The 21128-nt window shown below is 45.0% G+C and overlaps 1 protein-coding gene across 1 annotated transcript in view; it reads right to left on the bottom strand.

The window, feature by feature from the left end:
* LOC121286168 (protein piccolo-like) overlaps positions 1–21128 on the bottom strand; it is a gene marked incomplete at its 3' end in the record, with an annotated part of 652194 nt that overhangs the window by 152413 nt on the left and 478653 nt on the right. Inside the window, exon 10 of the mRNA XM_041203147.1 lies at positions 775–2923. Within this exon, the coding sequence (XP_041059081.1) occupies positions 775–2923 (2149 nt within the window). The remainder of the gene's footprint in view (positions 1–774; positions 2924–21128) is intronic.

Here is a 21128-nt window from a genome sequence, read left to right as displayed (position 1 = left end):
AGTCAGACACATTTGTGTATTCTATTTGTTTTAGTTGTTAGGCACTGCACATAGGCATCTTCAGGGTAGCCAACTCCAAAACATAAAAATAAATAAACGAGAAATAAATCGACAGAATCTCATCTTCGTTAGCCTAGTTAAACTGCAATTCAAAATGATCAAAACACAACTCTTCCAACATTTTCTAATTCTTCATCATTTGTTTAAAATAAATATTGTAGAAAGTTTTTAAGACAGCTTCCCCATTTTTATTAAATTATCATATAGGAGTAAAAGAAATCCTGACATCCTACAGTACAGACTGATATTACAGTAAGAATGCTACTAATTTCCTTATGGCTGCACAATACTTGGGCTAATAAGTGGGAATGGTTTTAACAGGAATGAAATGTCGACTGTTTCACATACAAAAAAATGAAATTATAAATGAAATTGAAAAAAAATGTTCCTCACAAAATCTTTCCAGGTAAGCAATATCATAGAGTAAATAACATCATACACATTCAACTGAAGGAAATGTTCGCAGTTCATTAACATTCTAACTTCCTTACTTGAAATGGTTGACAGGAAATCCTCAGTGTGAAATGAAATCTCTAATGTTTGTAACATGCTTGCATGAGAAAACATTTCTCTGCAGAGATACGCACAAATACACAAATGAAAATAAAGTACAAGCAAGAACAAGAGAGTCCATAAGGAATGAACAGAAATTATATACATGCAGAGAAGGGAAATTCTGTTGATGATAACACAACATCCTGAGTCCCATTTTACCTTCACTGTCTGACATGGCATGTTGGAAGTCATCCATAATAAATGCTATGTCACGGTCATATCCACGTGTCCGTGACTCCTCTCTCATGTGTTGTTGTACTTCAGGCAGTGAGTGGCTTGAACCAAACTGTTCCCTTGTATCAGCAGATATTGGTGGTAATGGGCCTGCTGCTGCTCGAGCCATTCCCATTGGCTGTCCAACAGGACTTAAGGGGCTTTCTTCCTCTGAATTCTGGGCTACTATGGGAATTCTCCCTCTACTGTGACTAATAGGTAAACTGGATGGCTTTGTTCGTACAGAAGGAGTACTATGTGCATAGGCAATATCTAATGGATCATTTTCCTGACCTTTTATCCGCAGAGATGCATTGGAAGGGTCTCTTTTGATTGTTAAATCAAGTCCATAAACTGATGAGGGCCTGCATCTGGTTCCACTGGTGTATGCTTTGTCAATTTCATCATCTAATGTAGATCTGATAGTTGGCCCAAGAAACTTCTGCTGGTCACGGATATTCTTTCTTAGGCTAAACGTTATGTCATCCTGAATAAGCCTTGCTCGAGAGGTAGCACCAGTAACTGCTGATGTAGTTCCCATATAGCTAGTAAAGTCAGCCTCTACATCTCTGGCTTCTTGAATTGGCATAAACTTGGAGAATTTGGGGTCCAGCAACTGTTTTTTGTGTTTGCTTTGCTTTTGGTAAATAATAGATGGCGGCAATTGCTTTGCAGCCTGCTTTTCAAGAGTAAGCCTGCCTATGCTGAACTTTTCAGACTTTGGAAAGTGCCTGTAGCTGCTTTCACCATGGTAGTATTGGGGAAGGCCAGGAAGATGTTCCAAACCTTCAGTGCCTCTGCGGAACTCTTGTTTGATTTGTTGCTTTAACAGCTTTAATTCATAAGGATCCTCCATGGTATCTTCATCTGCTTTTCCATAGGGGTGTAACCGTGCTGAGCTCTGCAATGGCCCAATAAAATCTTTCACGTCCCCAGTTCTTCGTGCTTCACTTGCACGAAGCAGACGCTCGTTCTTTTGTACTTCCTTTTGTAAATCATGAAGATTGAATCCGGTAGTAAGGGAACTAGATCCTTTAGTGAGTTCACCAATGTCATCAATCAGAACATAATTCCGAGGAGCATGATGCTCTAGATCAGCATAATAAGATTCTGCAGAAATGCTTGACATTGGACTGCTTGCCATGGTGCCCCTTTCATCCAGCCCTATTCTAAGATCTAAATTACTGTACTTGCTACTCAAGTGAGGTACTGCATATGTACTGTCTGCAGAAGTGGAAGCCATGAGAAGAGATTGATTATGGATCACCTCATAGTTCGTAGTTATTTTGGGCTCAAGGTCAACAATTGTTGCCTGCCTTGGTTTTTGTTGAATCAGCATCATTTGTGATGGATGTGGATAGGCTGTTGGCTGGGTTTGTGAGGGGGAGGGCTGCTGTTGATAAGTGATAGTGGGGACAGCCTGATATGTAGGTTGGGTTTGATAAGGAGAAACTTGTTGATGATACAAAGCCTGTTCTTGGTAAGGAGACTGCTGTTGAAATGGAGTTTGGGTTTGGGCTGGTTGAGGAGTAGAGTACTGGTACTGTGTATAATGGCTTGGAGTGGTTGCGAACTGAGACTGTGACTGGGTCTGAGGTGACAGAAATTGATCATAATCTGGCTGTGGTGCAGTCCTAGGTCTCTCCAATCCACACTGTCCATCCATTCTGGTCTCTCTTATGTTGCTTACTTCACTGTCTGACATATAATCTCTTTCCTCAGCCACACCCTGCAAATAGGCACGCTCCCTTTTTTCCCTCTCCTTCAACAAAGCTTCTTTTCTTCGATTGATTCCCATTTCCAAATATCGTAATTTGGCATCAATTTCTTTTTCTTCTTCATCTAGTTCTGCCTGTTTTTTCCTGAGTTTGGAAGACTCTCTCTCCACAAGTTCCAATTCCCTGTCAATGTCCTGCAGGATTTTAGCTCTGGCCATGGTGTTGGTCCTGCAAACTCTCCTGCGGGAAACAGAGCTGACAGTGGAAAATGTCGCTTGGCTCCCAGTGACACCAACCTCCTCCGGAGGAGGATTAGGAAGAGTTCTCTTCACTTTTTTCTGAGTACCGACTGGTGTAGTGTTTTGAGAACCTTTGGCCTGAAACAAAAATGAAATACTCAAATCAATATTGTTTGTAATGGTGAAGAAATAGCCACCAAAAGATTAAAATCCAAACAAAAAATGATAAAACCGTACACTTAAACACAACAAGCACCAAAAGTACATTTTATGCTTGTTCAGGAGAGTGTTGAGCATATCCTTACTTCTACAAAGGAAAAATACTGTGGATGCTGGAAATTTGAAATCAAAACAGAAAATGTTAGAAATATTTAGCAGGTTCAGAGAGAAACAAAATTCATGTTTCAGATCATGGAGCCATAATCTAACAGGAAGAGGCCATTCAACCCATCGAGTCCATATTGTCTCTCTGAAGAGCAATCCAACGAATCCCATTCTCCCATTCTACCCTCGTAGTCCTGTAAGTGCTCAAGTGCCTGTCCAGTTTCTTCTTGAAATCATTCATCATCTCCACTTTCACCATCCTTGTAGCAGTGAGTTCCAGGTAACACCGAGTGAGGCAATTTCAAGGTCATTACCACTCACTGAATAAAATGTTCTTCCATGCTTTCCTCCCTGTATCTCTTGTCTAACATTTGAAAGTCTGTCCCCTAGTTCTTGCCCCATCAGCTAATGGCAAGAGCTTTTCTTTGACCACCTTATTCAAACCAAAGGTCTTGTGCACCCACATCAAATCCCCCCTCAAAACTCTTTACTCGAAGAAGAGCTCCCCAGCTTCTCCAGCCTAACTTTGAGATAAATTCCCTCATCTCTAGAAACTGTCTGGTAAATCTCCTCTGCACCCTCTCGGGGTCCCTCATCTCATGCTGAAAGTGTGGCGACCAGAACTGGATGGAACACTCTCATTGTGGCCTAATCAGAAATAGGGGAGGGTGGGAAAAAAGGATGATGGAAGGACAGTTAAAAGGACAATGTCACAATAGTGTGTAGTGTACACTGAGAAATATTAATCTTTAATTTCAATTAATTGGTCAGATGTATATTCAACTTCTTTAAATGGACTTTTGCCAAGCAAAGACACTGGGCTGACTTCCCCCCCCCGACACCATTTTACTTGGGTGGGCCAATTAAGGCCCGCCCAGCGTGAGGACCACACAGAAGTGCAATGCGCTCCCTGTGTGGGTGGTGGGGGGTGGGGGATTCCTAAAATCGAGAGTGCGCTCTTTCGCGCACTCACCTCCCTGAGGCTAAGTGCAGCCTCAGGGAGATCAGCTATACATTAAAAAATATTAAAAATAGAAAAATAAAATTTCCCTTACATGTCCCCACACGTGATGATGTCATATGAGTTGGGACATGTTCATAATTTCCAAAAAAAATTTATTACAATTTTTAGAACCCTACATGAAACCTCATCCCGCTGGTGGATGAGGTTTGATGCTTTTTCTAATTCCCGCCGGGGTTCCTGGTCTGGGACCTTAAGGGTGGATGGGCAGGTCCACTAATTACTTTAATTGCTCTGTCAATGGCCTCAATTGGCCACTGACAGGTCAGCAGGCGTGCAGCTGTTCCCGCCTTCCTGAAAATTTAAATGGGGCGTGGTGACGTTGGGAGTTCCGCCCAACTTCACTCCGCGTCATCCAGCGTCATTTTACGCGTCAGCGAGCGGACCCCACCCCTGCTCGCCGATGGTAAAATCCAGCCCACTGACTTTTTTAAAAAAAAAGTTTCTAATTTACATTACCGTGTGGCCACATTCCATTCCATAGAGTTGAAAGATCAACACAGGCAATAGATTAGGAGAGGTGCTGATGAGTTTCGCTTTATTTTATCAAAGGTCCCACCTTGGAAGATTGACGCACTCAAGGGTTGATTAACTGAAGCATTAATATTCAGTCACTTTATGACTGTCTCTATGGCTAAACAGGATGAAGGAGATTAGTTGCCTGTCCTGTGGGAGACACCCCTTGATATTTGGAACTTAGTCACTATCTGATGGGTAAACCTTATTAACTTTTGTCGTTGGACCATGACTTAGCAGTGAAAGCTAGTCACATAACACAGTAGCCATCTTGCCTTCTGGCAGAGATATAGAAAAACTAAGTCTAAAGAAAGTAACATCATCTCTCCCTCTCCCTGCTATTCTTAAGTTCGGGGCCCTATCTTTGTTACATTTGGAATATGTTACAGAGATAGAAAATTTTGATAGAAAGGAAATTCAAGTGTCATAACATTAACTTTGGAAAATGACAGATTACAGTTTAAAAGAAATAGTCTCCGGGAAAATAATGAGCTTACATCGTTACATCGCCGCAATCCCACTGGAATTTCAAGACCAACAAAGGAATATTGCGATGTATATTTCTGTTTTTTTTTCTGGGCTTTAACTCTTATCAATTCCACCTTCTCCACCCTGTAGCTTGGTCTGTTTTGCATACTAATGTGTGTGCATATGGATTCTGGCTTTGTTTTTACCTTTTTAGTACATCTTATACTTTTACTTAGTGAGTTTTTAACAATAAAACTATCTCCTTACTTGTTAAATCAAGAGATCTGGCTGGCTTATTTCTTCATACAGCTTTCAATACAGTGAAGTATACACAGACTTGGAAAAAAAATCAGAAGTTTTTAAAAATTCAAACTCTGTTATAGCCAACCTCAGGGGTAGAATATTCCCCTCGTGGGGGAGGGTGTTGTGCAGGGGTTGGCACGGACCTGATCAGTGCCCCGGACTGGGTCCGCGCCACCATTTTACATGGGTGGGCCAATTAAGGCCTGCCCAGCGGGATGCATGCCCAGAAGCATTGTGTGATCTCTATGCAGGTGGGGAGGGGGTGGTTCCCTGAGTCGGGAGTGTGCTCCTTTGTGCATGCACGTAAAGAGTGCAGAAACCTCCCTAAGGCACAGAGCTGCCTCAGGGAGATTAGTTTCACTTTTCAAACATTGATTAAAGATAAACAAAACATTTTAAGGACATGTCCCCTCATGTGAAACTGTCACACGAGTTGGGATATGTCCACTAATTTTATTAAAAACTTTTAAAACACTAAAAACGTTCATGAAACCTCATCCCACCTGTGGATGAGGCGCCATGAAAAATGTGAAGGCCGCCCAGGCTCTTCACCTGCTGCCAACCTTAAGGTTGGACGGGCAGCTCCGTTTATTAGTTTAATTGATATGTAAATGTCCTTAATGGACCTCTGACACTTTGGCGGGTGCACAGCTGACTTGGCTGCTCAGCTGCCGAACTGAAAATCTAAATGACGTGCGGTGACATCACCCTGCGTCACTTTACGCCTTGGCGAGGGGGCCCCACCCCTGCTCTCCAAGACAAAGATTCCGCCCCAGGAGTAGGAAAGAGGAATTCATTTACCCCTCTGGGACTGGTCGTAATATTGGAATATGGAAGACATTAAATGACAACAGAGCTGGTGCTGAAGAGCCAAAGAGAGTGGTAATGGTATAACTAAGGAGAGACCTTATTGGGACCAGTGTCCAACTGAATCAACTAACAAGGGCTGTCGGGGGGGGGGGGGGGGGGTTAAACTAAATAGGGGGGTGGGGGGTAGGATTCTGGAAAGGGGATATATAATCTTACAAAGCAAAAGGATATGGCAGCATTGCAGGGCAGCTACTTAGGTAATGATACCCAGAGTGTGACAGGAAGGGACAGAATGTACAAACATAAAAAAAAGCAGCAAATAGGGTCAAAGGAGGAAAAACTAGTAAAAAGGCAAAGGTAGTGGCTCTCAACATGGATGCACGAAGTATTCGGAAGAAAATAAATGAATTAACAGCACAAATAGAGGTTAATGGATATGATCTTATAGCCATTATGGAGATGTGGTTACAAGGAGATCAAAACTGGGAGCTAAATATTCAGGGCTATGTGACCTTTTGAAAGGACAAGCAGGAAGGAAAGGGTGGTGGGGTAGCTTTGTTAGTACAAGATGGAATAAGTACGATAGCAAGAAATGATCGTGGATTAGAAGATGCTGAATCGATATGGGTGGAGGTAAGAAATAACAAGGGGAAGAAGAGACTGGTGGAAGTAGTCTATAGGCCCACTAATAGTAGCTGCACTGTAGGACAGAGAATAAATCAGGAGATAATGAGGGCATGTAAAAAAGGCAGTACATTAATCATGGGTGACTTTAATCTTCATGTAGATTAGGAAAATCAAACTGGCAGAGGTAGACACAAGCCAGGATTCATAGAGTGTATTTGGGACAGTTTCTTAAAACAATATGCTGTGGATCCAACCAAGAATCAGGCTATTTTGGATCTGATAATGTGTAATGAGGCACGTTTAATAAATAATCTCAGAGCAAAAGATCCCTGATGAAACAGTGACCATAACATGGTAAAATTTAGCATTCAGTTTGAGAGTGAGAAACTCGGGTCAGAAACAACTGTGCTAAACTTAAATAAGGGTAATTACAAAGGAATAAGGTAGAGTTGGCTGGGGTTGACTGGGAAAGGAGTTTTGCAGAAAAGATGGTTGATGAACAATGGCAGACATTTAAGAAAACAGCTCAAGACTCACAACAAAGATATAAGCCAGTGAGAAAGAAGGATTCGAGGAAGGGGATAAACCAACCATGGTTAACCAAGGAAGTCTTCTTTAATCGTTAACAGGATGTGGGCTTTGCTGGCTGGGCCAGCATTTATTGCCCATCTCTGGTTGCCCTTGAGAAGGTGGTGGTGAGCTGCCTTCTGGAACCAATGCAGTCCCTGTGGTGTAGGTACACCTACAGTGCTGTTAGGAAGGGAGTTCCAGGATTTTGACCCAGCAACAGAGAAGAAATGGCAATATATTTGCAAGTCAGGATGGTGAGTGACTTGGAGGGAAACTTCCAGGCAGTGGTGTTCCCATCTATCTGCTGCCCTTGTCCTTCTAGGTGGTGGTGGTCATGGGTTTGGAAGGTGTTGTCTAAGGACCCTTGATGAATTCCTGCAGCGCATTTTGTAGATGGTACACACTACTGCCACTGTGCATCAGTGATGGAGGGAGCGAATGTTTGTGGATGTGGTGACAATCGAGCGGGGCTGCTTTGTCCTGGACAGTGTCCAGCTTTTTGAGTGTTGTGGGAGCTGCACTCATCCAGGCAAGTGGGGAGTATCCCATCACTTTCCTGAATTGTGCCTTGTAGATGGTGGACAGGCCTTGGGGAGTCAGGAGGTGAGTTACTCATCACACAATTCCTAGCCTTTGACCTGCTCTTGTAGTCACAGTATTTATATGGCTAGTCCAGTTCAGTTTCTGGTCAATGGTAACCCCCAGGATGTTGAAAGTGAGGGATTCAGTGATGGTAATGCCATTTACCATCAAGGGGAGATGGTTGGATTCTTTCTTGGTGGAGAAGGTTATTGCCTGACACTTGTGTGGCGCAAATGTTGCCTGCCATTGTCAGCCCAAGCCTGGATATTGTCCAGGTCTTGCTGCATTTGGACATCGACTGCTTTAGTATCTGAGGAGTCATGAATGGTGCTGAACATTGTGCAATCATCAGCAAACATCCCCACTTCTGACCTTATGATGGAAGGAAGGTCATTGATGAAGCAGCTGAAGATGGTTGGGCCAAGGACACTACCCTGAGGAACTCCTGCAGTGATGTCCTGGAGCTGAGATGACTGACCTCCAACAACCACAACCATCTTCCTTTGTGCTAGTTAAGGATGATATCAAATTGGAAGAAAAAACATTTAATGTGACAAAGGTTTGTGGTAAACCAGGGGATTGGGAAAGTTTTAGAAACCAACAAAGATGACCAAGAAAATAATAAAGAGGGAGAAAATAAATGTTAAGGGTAAACTAGCAAGTAACATAAAAAGACAGTAAGAGCTTCTTTAAATATATAAAAAGGAAGAGAGAAGCCAAAGTGAACATAGGACCCTTAGAGAATGAGGCTGGAGGAATAATAAAGAGGAGTCAGGAAATGGCAGAGGAGTTGAATAAATACTTTGCATCAGTCTTCATGGCAGAAGACACTAATAGCTTTCCAAAAATACTAAATAATACTAAATAAAGAGGGGAGAGGAAATAAATGCAGTAACTATCATGAGAGAAAAAGTACTAGGGAAACTAATGGGGCTAAAGGCTGCAAAGTCCCCTGGACCTGATGAGTTGCATCCTAGGATATAAAAGGAAGTAGCTACACAAATAGTGGACGCACTGGTAGTAATTTTCCAAAAATCCTTAGATTCTGGAAAAGTCCCAGAGGATTGAAAAGCTGCCAATGTAACACCCTTATTCAAAAAGGGAGAGAGACAAAAAAAAAACAGGTAACTATAGGCCAGTTAGGTTAACACCCTTCACTGGAAAAATGTTAGAGTTTATTATAAAGGATATAATAGTAGAGCATTTAGAATTAAATAATATAATCAAGCAGAGTCAGCATGGTTTCATGAAGGGGAAATGATGCTTGGCAAATTTACTAGAATTCTTTGAGGAGGTAACAAGCAAGATAATTAAAGGGGAGCTAGTAGATGGAATATATTTGGATTTCCAAAAGGCATTCAATGAGGTACTGCACATAATGCTATTTAATAAGATAAGAGCCCATGGTGTGGGGGTAGTATAGAAACATAGAAACTAGGAGCAGGAGTAGGCCATTCGACCCTTCGAGCCTGCTCCGACATTCATTATGATCATGGCTGATCATCCAACTCAATAGCCTGCTCCTGCTTTCTCCCCATATTCTTTAATCCCTTTCGCCCCAAGAGCTATATCTAACTTCTTATTGAAATCATACAATGTTTTGGCCTCAACTACTTTCTGTGATAGTGAATTCCACAGGCTCACCACTCTCTGGGTGAAGATATTTCTCCTCATCTCAGCCCTAAATGGTCTACCCCGTATCCTCAGTCTGTGACCCCTGATTCTGGACTCCCCCACCATCGGGAACATCCTTCCTGCATCTACCCTGTCTAGTCCTGTTAGTATTTTATAGGTTTCTATGAGATCCCCCCTCTTTCTTCTGAACTCCAGCGAATATAATCCTAACCAACTCAATCTCTCCTCATATGTCAGTCCCGCCATCCCAGGAATCAGCCTGGTAAATGTTCACTGTACTCCCTCTATAGCAAGAACATCCTTCCTCAGATGAGGAGACCAAAACTGCACACAATATTCCAGGTGTGGTCTCACCAAGGCCCTGTATAATTGCAATAAGGCATCCCTGCTCCTATACTCGAATCCTCTGGCTATGAAGGCCAACATACCATTTGCCTTCTTTACCGCCTGCTGCACCTGCATGCTTACCTTCAGCGATTGGTGTACGAGGACACCCAGGCCTCGTTGCACGTTCCCCTCTCTCAATTTATAGCCATTCAGATAATAATCTGCCTTCCTGTTTTTGCTACCAAAGTGGATAACCTCACATTTATCCACATTATACTGCATCTGCCATGCACTTGCCCACTCACACAGCTTGTCCAAATCACACTGAAGCATCTCTGCATCCTCCTCACAGCTCACCCTTTCACCCAGCTTTGTGTCATCTGCAAATTCGGAGATATTACATTTAATTCCCTCATCTAAATCATTAATATATCTTGTGAATAGCTGGGGACCCAGCACCGATCCCTGCAGTACCCCACTAGTCACTGCCTGCTATTCAGAAAAAGGCCCGTTTATTCCTACTCTTTGTTTCCTGTCTGCCAACCAGTTTTCTATCCATCTCAATACACTACCCCCAATCCCATTTGTATATTAGCATGGATAGAGGATTAGCTAACTAGTAGAAGACAAAGAGTTGGGATAAGGGGGGCATTTTCAGGACAGCAACCTGTAACTAGTGGAGTGTCACAGGGATCAGTGCTGGGGCCACACTTATTTACAATATATATTAATGACTTGGATGAGGGAAGTGAATATACTATCGCCAATGGAAGTCACAAAAATAGGTGGGAAAGCAAGTGATGAGGACAAAGAATCTTCAGAGGGATATCGACAGATTAAGTGAGTGGGCAAAAACTTGAAAGATGGAATATAATGTGGGGAAACATGAGGTTATGCACTTTGGCAGGAAGAATAGAGGAGCTGAATATTATTCAAATAGAGAAAGACTGCAGAAAGCTGCAGCACAGAGGGATTTGGGGGTCCTCGTGCATGATTCACAAAAAGCTAACATACAAGTTCAGCAGGTAATAGGGAAGGCAAATAGAATGTTGGCCTTTATTTCAAAGGGAATGGAGTATAAAAATAGGAAAATCTTGCTAATACTTTGCAAGGCACAAGTTGGACCATACCGAGAATACTGTGAACAGTTTTGGCCCCCTTATCTAAGGAAAGATGCATTGGAGGCAGTCCAGAGACTGTTCACTAGGTTGATCCCCGGTATGGAGGGATTTTCTTATGAGGAGATGCTGAGTAGGTTGGGTCTGTACTCATTGGAGTTTAGAAGAATGAGAGGCGAGCTTAATGGAACACATAAGATTCTTTGGGGGCTTGATAGGGTAGATGCTGAGAGGTTGTTTCCCCTTGTGGGAGAATCTAGGACAAATCTCAGTGTAAGGGGGTGCCCATTTAAAACAGAGATGAGGAGGAATTTCTTCCCTCAGAGGGTAGTGAATCTGGAGGGCTGTAGAGGCTGGGTCGATAATATTCTGGGCAGATAAATGGCAGATGGCATTTAATCCTGAAAAGCGTGAGGTGATACACTTTGGAAAGAATAATTTGACAAGGAAGTATTCAATGAACGGCATGACACTGGGAAGTTCTGAGGAACAAAGGGACCTTGGCATGTGTGTTGATAGATCTCTGAAGGCTACGTGCATTTTACTTTGTAGGCTGTTCGGCATGTAAAGTTAAGCCCTAATAGCCATGAAGGGTCATGTTAGTGGGGTGGTGAAAAAGGCATTTGGGACACTTGTCTTTATCAATTGAGGCATGGATTACAAAAGTAGGGAGGTCATGTTGGAGTTGTACAGAACCTTGGTGAGGCCACAGCTGGAGTACTGTGTGCAGTTCTGGTCACCACATTATAGGAAGGTTGTGATTGCCCTGGAGGGGGTGCAGAGGAGATTCACCAGGATGTTGCCTGGGATGAAACACTTAAGTTACGAAGAGAGGTTGGATAGACTTGGGTTGTTTTCATTGGAGTGGAGAAGACTGAGGGGTGACCTGATTGAGGTGTACAAGATTATGAGGGGCATGGACAGGGTGGATAGGGAGTAGCTGTTCCCCTTAGTTGAAGGGTCATTCACGAGGGGACACAAGTTCAAGGTGAGGGGCAGGAGGTTTAGGGGGGATGTGAGGGAAAACTTTTTTACCCAGAGGGTGGTGACAGTCTGGAATGTGCTGCCTGGGATGGTGCTGGAGGCAGGGTGCCTCAATTCATTTAAAAAGTACCTGGATGAGCACTTGGCAATGGGCCAAGTGCTGGTAAATGGGGTTAGGTAGGTAGGTCAGGTGTTTCTCGGGTGTTGATGCAGACTTGAAGGGCTGAAGGGCCTCTTCTGCACTGTGATTCTGTGATAAGTATATTTAAGGCTGAGATAGATTTTTAATCAGTAAGGGAATCATGGGGTATAGGGAAAAGGCAGGAAAGTGTTGTTGAGGGTTATCAGATCAGCCATGATCTCATTGAATGGCAGAGCAGACTCAAATGGCTGAATGGCCTACTTCTGCTCCATACCTGCTTATGGTGTTATGATAAAAGAAGCCTCAAGAGGAGGTATGAATGCAGAGTGATAACAGCTGCCATCCAAAAACACAAACAAGTGTAAGACTGAAACATACAAAGAAAAGGAAAGAAATGGGGCAGAGATTATGGTCTGAAATTGTTGAACACAGTGTTGAGTTCAGAAGACTGAAAAATGCCTAATCGAAGAATAAGGTGTTGTTCCCTGAGCTTGCATTGAGCTGCATTGGAACTCTGCAGGAGGCCGAGGACATTGAGGTACACCGAAGAGCATGGTGGAGAATTAAAATGATTGGTGATCAGAAGATCTGGATCATGCTTGTGGGCTGAGTGGAAGTGTTCCGCAAAGCGGTTACCCAGTTTGCATTTGTCATTCCCATTGTAGAGACCACACTGTAAGCAGCAAATGCAGGAGAGGAGGTGAAAAGGCAGGTGTTGCTTCTCCTGTTCTTGCATGGGAAGGTGTTGTGGGAAAGGGGCAGGGTGTTAGGTGTGACTGAGGAGTGGACCAGGGTGTCATGGAGGGAATGTTCCTTTCAAGATGCTGAAAGGGGAGGGGAAGGGAAAGATGGGTTGATGGTAAAATCACACTAGAGATGTTGGAAATAGCAGAGGATCCACTGAATGCAGTAGCTGGTGGGGTGGAAGGTGGGGACAAAGGGAACCCTAACTTTGTTCTGGGAATGAGGGGAAGGGATGAGTGAAAATGTGCAGGAAATGGCTCAGACATAGCTGAGGGCCCTGTCAACCATGTTGGGGGGGGGAATCCTCAGTCTGGGAAAAAGGAAGACATGTCAGAAAAGCTGGTGTGGAAGGTGGCATCATCAGAGCTAAAGCGATGGAGATGAAGAAAGTGCCAGAATGGAATGGAACCCTTACAGGGAGCAAGGTGTGAGGAAGTATATTTGAGGTAGCTGTGGGAGTCTCTGGGCTCATGGTCAATATTTGTTGATAACCAATCCCTAGAAATAGAGAAAGAGAAGGGAAAGAGTTTCTCTTTCCTTATGCTCTTCTAGTTTTAAATTTCTCTCATGCTTAAATGTGAACAATTGCTGTCACAATTGAGCCCTTTCTTCCTACAAAAACAACTATGACATTCACACAATATTTGGTAATGTAATATTGCCTAGATATTGAATAGAGACCCTTGTTTCTGCAATTAGATCACTGATAGTTGGCACAAATCCTCTTGTATCTCCTAGACTTTTGATAGCAGAAGAGTAAATACTTTATCAGGCAGTGTAATTCAGGCTATAGAATACAAACATGGTTTATTAAAGGTAAGACATAGACAGCAGCAGAAAATCAATGAAGCTACCAGGGGAGGGACCTGTGGGAGGAGAGGTGCAGGCACAAGGGGCGCAGGGTCAGCAGCTAGTCCAAGGCGGAAGGGGCCTCAGAAGACGCCACTATCCTGCTGCCAGGGTTTACAGGTGGTGATGTAGCAACCTCAATATGTCTCAGGTGCAAAGGAGACTCTGTCTCTCCAGGGAGACTGTGACCTCAGATGATTGGGCCTGAGATCAGCTCCAATGGTTGGGTGGACACCCCATGCCAGTGGCTCTGAAGGTCACAGTGGCCCTAAACTTCTATGTCTCTGGCTCTTTCCAGGGCTCAGTTGGGGAATCTGTGTGGAGTCTCCCAATCAGCTGTCCACAGAGGCAGCAAGCTGGTGACAGAAGCTCTGTTCTGGTGGGTACTGACCTTTATTCATTACCGTATGGACAAGGTCAGCCAGGTTTAAGGGGAGGGGATGATGTAGTAATATTATCGCTGGACTAATAATCCAGAGACTCAGGGTAATCCCACCATGGCAGATAGGGAAATTTGAATTCAATAAAAATCTGGAGTTCAAAGTCTGATGATGACCATGAAATCATTGTCGATTGTTGTAAAAACCCTTCTGGTTCACTAATGTCCTTTAGGGAAGGAAACCTGCCATCCTTACCTGGCCTGGCCTACATGTGACTCCAGACCCACAGCAATGTGGCTGATTCTGATAAAAAAATTCCCCCTAAAATGGCTTCTCAGTTGGCACCAACTTCTCAAAGGCCATAAATACTGGCCCAACCAGCAAAGCCCACATCCCGTGAAGGCTGAGTGAGCCAGAGGCTCCGCGGCCATTGCTGGCTTCCCCTGCGTCTAGGGTGCTATAGACTGTACACACGTGGCCATCAAAGTGCCAGCAGGTGGAGCACTGCAATACCGCCCCAGAGCAGTAGGGGGTATTGATAGTGGTTATATGCTGCACTCTCCACAATCTGGCATTGACAAGGGGGGACCCACTGGAGGAAGAGGATCTTGACACAGCTCCACAGACCACAGAGGATGAATCCAGTGGTGAGTCAGAAGAGGAGCATGGTGAGGAGCACACTGAGGAGAATACTGAGGATGTGAAGACAGACCTCTGTATCCTCCAGGGAGGCAGGGACACCAGGGACACCTTGATCCAACGTTCCTTCAGCTGGGCTGCCAAAGATCAGCTTCCACCTCATGCCAGGGCTGCTGCCTCCATCCCGGGTGTCTAAAATGACCCTTTCATTTGAACCCAAAGAACACTCAGTGCCTGTGCAATAAAGTTTAGTGTCATCCATGTCCAACATTACATACTGGCGTACCCTGCACCAAAAAAATAAAAAGGTGAAGCGTACTCAGGCCATTAGGACAAAACAAAATTTATCTCATTTTGACAATCCAAAAAAATTGACATAATCTTCTCTGGTCTTAATTCCCAGATCAGAAAACCTAAACAAAACATGGCAGAACAGAAGATCACCCCTGACCTGTCCGTCTTGTGCTCATGGTGCCTTAAACTTAAGTTTATGGGTGCTACATCATGGGTGCACCCCCTCGCTGGCACCAGCATTGGAGACAGGCTGCTCACTCTGGTGTCTTGTTGACCTTGATGACCTTGGCAGTTGTCCTCTGGCCAGTGGAGCCTGTGCTGGCCCCGTCTGGGAGGGAGCGGCCAGTGCCATGGCTGGCATCTCCCCAGTCACTGCAGCCTCACCAGATGTCACGGTTACTGGCAGAGGGGCGGAGGAGCTGCTGCTGTCACCCCGAGCACCCTGAGGGGAGCCTGTAGAGACGACAGGCAGCTCGTTCGCCAACGTGAGGTCACTCTGGACTCTCCTGCTCACCACTGATGAACAGGCACCTAGCTGGGATACTGGGTGCCTCATCCAAATCCCACATTGACACTAACCACCTGAGGCCATTGCATGCATGAGGTCTGCAGGTCCGAGCACAACCCCAGGAACCCCTCAATCTGTCCCTGGAGCTGCCTCTCTATGAGAATTGCCACTCTCTCAATGCAGGAGGCAGTGCACTCGGCCATGAGAGTCAATGCAGTGCTCATGCTCCGCATGGACTTCTCCACAACTGAGACCATGGCATCAGACCCTCGTGGATTTCTGCCAGATTCTCCCGCACATCTCACTGGACATCCAGCATCTGCCGCCTGATGGACGACTCCAGGGGCTCATCATCAGCCTTCGACTCAGCTTCATCCTGGTCTCCAGCAGTCCTCTGACCGTCGGCACCCTGGGTACTCTCTGCCTCCACCTGCTCCTCAAGCGAGTGTGAATTGCCCTCACCGCTGTGCTCCAACATTCTAGCCAAGGATCTAATGCCCATCAAGGTGCTGGTATCTGCAATGATGCCTGGTTCAGAGAGCGGGTGTGACGCAGATGCATCTGGATTCTGGTAGTCCTCTGGCATCAGGGGTGGGTCTTCGGGGTCCTGCAATTGAGTGTGTGCTGGTGAATCTAAGGGAGAACAAGGACATGTCATGAGTTAAAGTCATCACACTGTCACTGCATGCCAGGCACCCTGGTAAGACAATGGAGATCTCAATCATGGTGCCATCGTCTTTCAATGATCAATGGGGAATCCAGTTTTGAGGCTCCCAGCAATGATGAGACTACACAAGAATGTTTGCACCATCCGAAACTCTCACCTCAGTGCACTGCACTCTTACCTTCGTCTGACACCCCAGCCTCTCTGTGGCCGGCTGACCGAGGTACATGGTGCCTCTCCAGTTCCAAGGGTTCCTGCTCGAATCTGGTTATGATTCGGAGGTTTGGAGGGTCTCGCTGTCCGCGGCCTTTCAACGTTGTTATGGGTCATCTTCTCCTGAAAAGAAGTGGGGCATTGATGAGTCCACTCTCTACCTGCAGCACCATTGCAGCCTGGCCAACCCCAGCTAAGGAACAGCTCACAGGGCAGATGCGAGTCGTGGCCCTCGAGCTCCAAGGCACACAGGCCAAGCAGCCAGGGCTCACCCCCATGGCCAGCTTCGGCATCATTGACAGTTGACACTCGGACTCTAATACCCCTGAGCTCCAGAGGGGGACGGCCAGACCTTAACACTTCGACACACTGCTCCATGCCAACACGGTACTCACCATTCCCAAGTGCAGCAGTTCATTCAACCTTTCACAGCACTGCACACATGTGCACCGCACAACATTGTGGCTGCTGACCTGTGCTACCATCTCCTCCCATGCCCTCTTGGTGAGGTGCGGTGGCCTCCTCCTCCCACCTCTGGGGACAAGGGTGTCCTCCTGGCAGCCACCTCCTCCAGGAGGACCGCGAGGCACTGGTCTGAAAACTGAGGAGCCGCGTGTCCACCTGGCCTGCCTCCTGCCTGACGTCTTCAGCTGCACTTGAGGCCAAAGCTTCGGTGTTCGCAACACAGAAGATACGTTCTTCCCTGTCAGCCTTCAAAGAGCTCCCTGTGCCATTTTTAAACCAGCCACCAGGTCACCGTTGGACCCGGCAGCTGATTGAACCCCGTCCCTGCCCAACCATTGGGAGGATGCGTTTCACTGTATTGGTCTCCTTATTTAAGGAAGGAAGTTAATACATTAGAAGCAATTCAGAGAATGTTTACTAGGCTAATACCAGGAATGGGTGGGATGTCTTATGAGGAAACGTTGGACAGACTAGGCTTGTATCTGCTGGAACAAAAACAGAATTACCTGGAAAAACCTGTTTGTATCCGCTGGAGTTTAGAAGAGTTAGAGGTGACTTGATTAAAACATATAAGATCTTTAAGGGTCTTGACAGGTGGGGATGTCTTAATTGGCCAGCCAACGTGAAATCGTGGTCCCGCCAATTCCGCCTGCCTGCCTAGGGTAAAATTCCGGCCTATGAGTGGGGAAGAGGAGTTTATCCACCTCTCCAGGCTTAGTTGTAATAGATATTTGGGGGCTTACATCGAGATTTAAAACCACAGACAACCAGTGGAATTGGAAGTAGGAGCTAAATTACGAACATACAAACATATAAATTAGGAGCAGGAGTAGGCCACTCGGCCCCTCGACCCAGCTCCACCATTCAATAAGATCATGGCTGATCTGAATGTAACCTCAACCCCACATTCCCGCCCACCCCCGATAACCTTTCACCCCCTTGTTGATCAAGAATCTATCTAACTCTGCCTTAAAAACATTCAAAGACTTTGCTTCCACAGCCTTTTGAGGAAGAGAGTTCCAAAGGCTCACAACCCTCTGAGAGAAAAAAATTCTCACCTCTGTCTTGAATGAATGATCCCTTATTTGTAAGAAGTGACCCCTAGTTGTAGATTCTCCCACAAGGGGAATCATCCTCTCCACATTCCCCCTGTCCAGACCCCTCAGGATCTTATATGTTTTAATTAAGTCGCCTCTTACTCTTCCAAACTCCAGCGGATACAAGCCTAGTCTGTCCAAACTTTCCTCATAAGACAACCCACCCATTCCTGGTATTAGTCTGGTAAACCTTTTTCTGAATTGCTTCTAACGTATATACATCCTTCCTTAAATAAGGAGACTAATACTGTACGTGGTTAATCTCTAGGTGATTACTTTGTTCAAACACTTCTCTAGTGGTTCACAGCATTACTATACCAACCAAAATTATCTTAATAATTTGGGATAGTTTAAGTGTTCTATCTTTCGAAGAGTTAAAGAGTGTAGCTAAGCAGTTAGAGTTAGAGTTCTGTCCCAAAGCCAGGAAAACTGAAATAGACTTATCTCTGAACTGCAATCCTATCCTTTTTCAAGTAAGGAGTCCAAAACTGTATACAATACTCCAGATGTAGCCTTACCAAGGTCCTCTGCAGCTGGAGTAAAACTTCCCTACTTTTATATTCCATTCTCCTGCAATAAATGATAACATTCTATTTGGCTTCCTAATCACCTGTGTTCCTGCACACAAACTTTTCATGATTCATGCACCAAGGCACCCAGATCCCTCTGTAGCACCGGGTTCTGCAATCTCTCCTCAGTTAAATAGTGTACTGCTTTTCTATTCTTCCTGCCAAAGTGGACATGTTCACATTTTCCTACATTATACTCCATCTGCCAAATCTGTGCCCATCGTTTCATCCATCCAAATCCCTTTGTAGACTCTTTTCCTCCTCTTAACAATTTACTTTCCTACCTAACTTCATATCATTGGCAAATTGATTAGGCACTTTACATCTTCTGGAATTACCTTTGAGTTCAGCAACGTCAGGACATGAACTCTGACCTCCATTTTGATTTTTCCACCCTTCTCCCCTCCCCCCACACAACCTTCCACAAGCCAGTCTGCAACTTGTTCTCAGATTTTGCTTTCAGAAAGCGCTGACCCTTGTTCTGCTATCTGACCTTTAAGAAAGAACATAAAAAATAGGAGCAGAAGTAGGCCATTCGGCCCCTCAAGCCTGCCCTGCCATTCAATAAGATGATGGCTGACCTGCCCCAGGCCTCAACTCCTCTTTCGTGCCAGCTCCTCATAGCCCTCAACTCCCCGATATTTCAAAAATCTATCTACCTCCTCTTTAAATACTTTCAGTGATCTAGCCTCCACAACTCTCTGAGGTAGAGAATGCCAGACATTCACTACCCTCTGAGAGAAGAAATTCCCTTGCATCTCAGTATCCCATTATTCTGTAACTACGTCCCCTAGTGCAAGATTGCCCCACTAGTGGAAACATCTTCTCAACATCTACCCGGTCAAGCCCAGGACAAACACATCTGTGCAGAAAGTGTCTGCGGCTGGAGCAGTTTTGACTTCGAAGCCAAGCTGCAGACACTGCAATGCATAAGGGAGGCCAATAGCTATCTGGACATTTTGTCTCAGGAGGCAGTCACACTCCTCAGAATAGGATCTTCTGATTTGGTCAGTGGTCAGGGACATGAAGTTGTGACCACGAGTCGGGCAGGTATGGCAACCCAGAAGGTAGAAGTGGAGGGGCCTCAAACTTTACAATTGTCCAACTAGTTTGAGGTTCTTGCACCCTGTATGGATGAAAGCGGTGGCTGCAGGGTGGACGAGCAAACTGATCATGGTACCGTGGTACAGGAAGCCATTCAAGTAGGGGGCGCTAACATGAATGTAATGGTGGTTGCAGAAGGTACGATTGGGGGTTAGAAACAGTTTCCCGCAGCCAAAAGCAGGAGTGGTGACAGCTGTGTTGGTTGTCGGGGTTCCAAGGTTTGGGACAAAGCTGGCTGAAGTGAATTGGGAAATTATGTTAAGGGATAGGTCAGTAGAGATGCAGTGGCAGACATTTAAGGAGATATTTCAGAATATGCAAAGAAGATACATTCTAGTGAGAAGGAAAGACTTTAACGGAACAACACACCATCTGTGGCTAACTAAGGAAGTTAAAGATAGTATCACATTGAAAGAAGAAGTGTTTAATTCAGCAAAGAGGAGTAGCAGGTTAGAAGATGGGACAGACTATAAAACACAGCATAGAATGATTAAAAGATTAATGAGTAGGGAGGAGGACAAGAGAAAGATAGCTAGAATTATTAAAAAATCAGATAGTAGGAGTTTCTACAGGTCTTTAAAAAGATCAGCGTAAGTAAAGTGAGCGTTGGTCCTCTAGAGAGTGAGAATGCAGAGTTAATAACTGAAAATTAGCTGAACTCCTGAGAAGAGGTGAGAGTGACTGCCATTGAAATCAAGGCAGAATTTTACCGAGTGTGGCATCAAGGAGCCCTAGCAAAATGGGAATCATAGGGAAAACTCTCCACTGCTTGGAGTCATACCGAGCACAAAGGAAGATGGTTGTGGTTGTTGGAGGTCAGTCATCTCAGCTCTAGGACATCACTGCAGGAGTTCTTCAGGGTAGTGTCCTCGGCCCAGCCATCTTCAGCTGCTTCATCAATGACCTTCCTTGCATTATCCTGATGATTGCACCATGTTCAGCACCATTTGCAACTCCTCAGATACTGAAGCTGTCCATGCCCAAATGCAGCAAGACCCGGACTATATTCAGGTTTAGGCTGACAATGGCAAGCAATATTCATGCCACACAAGTGCCAGGCAATGACCATCTCTAACAAGAGAGAATCTAACCATCGCCCCTTGATATTCAACGGCATTACCATCTCTGAATCCCCCACTATCAACATCCTGGGGGTTACCACTGACCAGAAACTGAAATGGACTAGCCATATAAATACTGTGGCTACAAGAGCAGGTCAAAGGCTAGGAATAGTGCAATGAGTAACCCAACTCCTGACTCCCCAAAATCTATCCATCATCTACAAGGCACAAGTCAGTAGTGTGATAGAATACTCTCCACTTGCCTGGATGAGTGCAGCTCCCATAGCATTCAAGAAGCTTGACACCATCCAGGACAAAGCAGCCCACTT

This window comes from Carcharodon carcharias, chromosome 13 (assembly GCF_017639515.1).
Source record: "Carcharodon carcharias isolate sCarCar2 chromosome 13, sCarCar2.pri, whole genome shotgun sequence".
NCBI lineage: Eukaryota > Metazoa > Chordata > Chondrichthyes > Lamniformes > Lamnidae > Carcharodon > Carcharodon carcharias.
The sequence above is the reverse complement of the archived record's forward strand: the minus strand, read 5'-3'. Positions and strand labels throughout refer to the sequence as shown.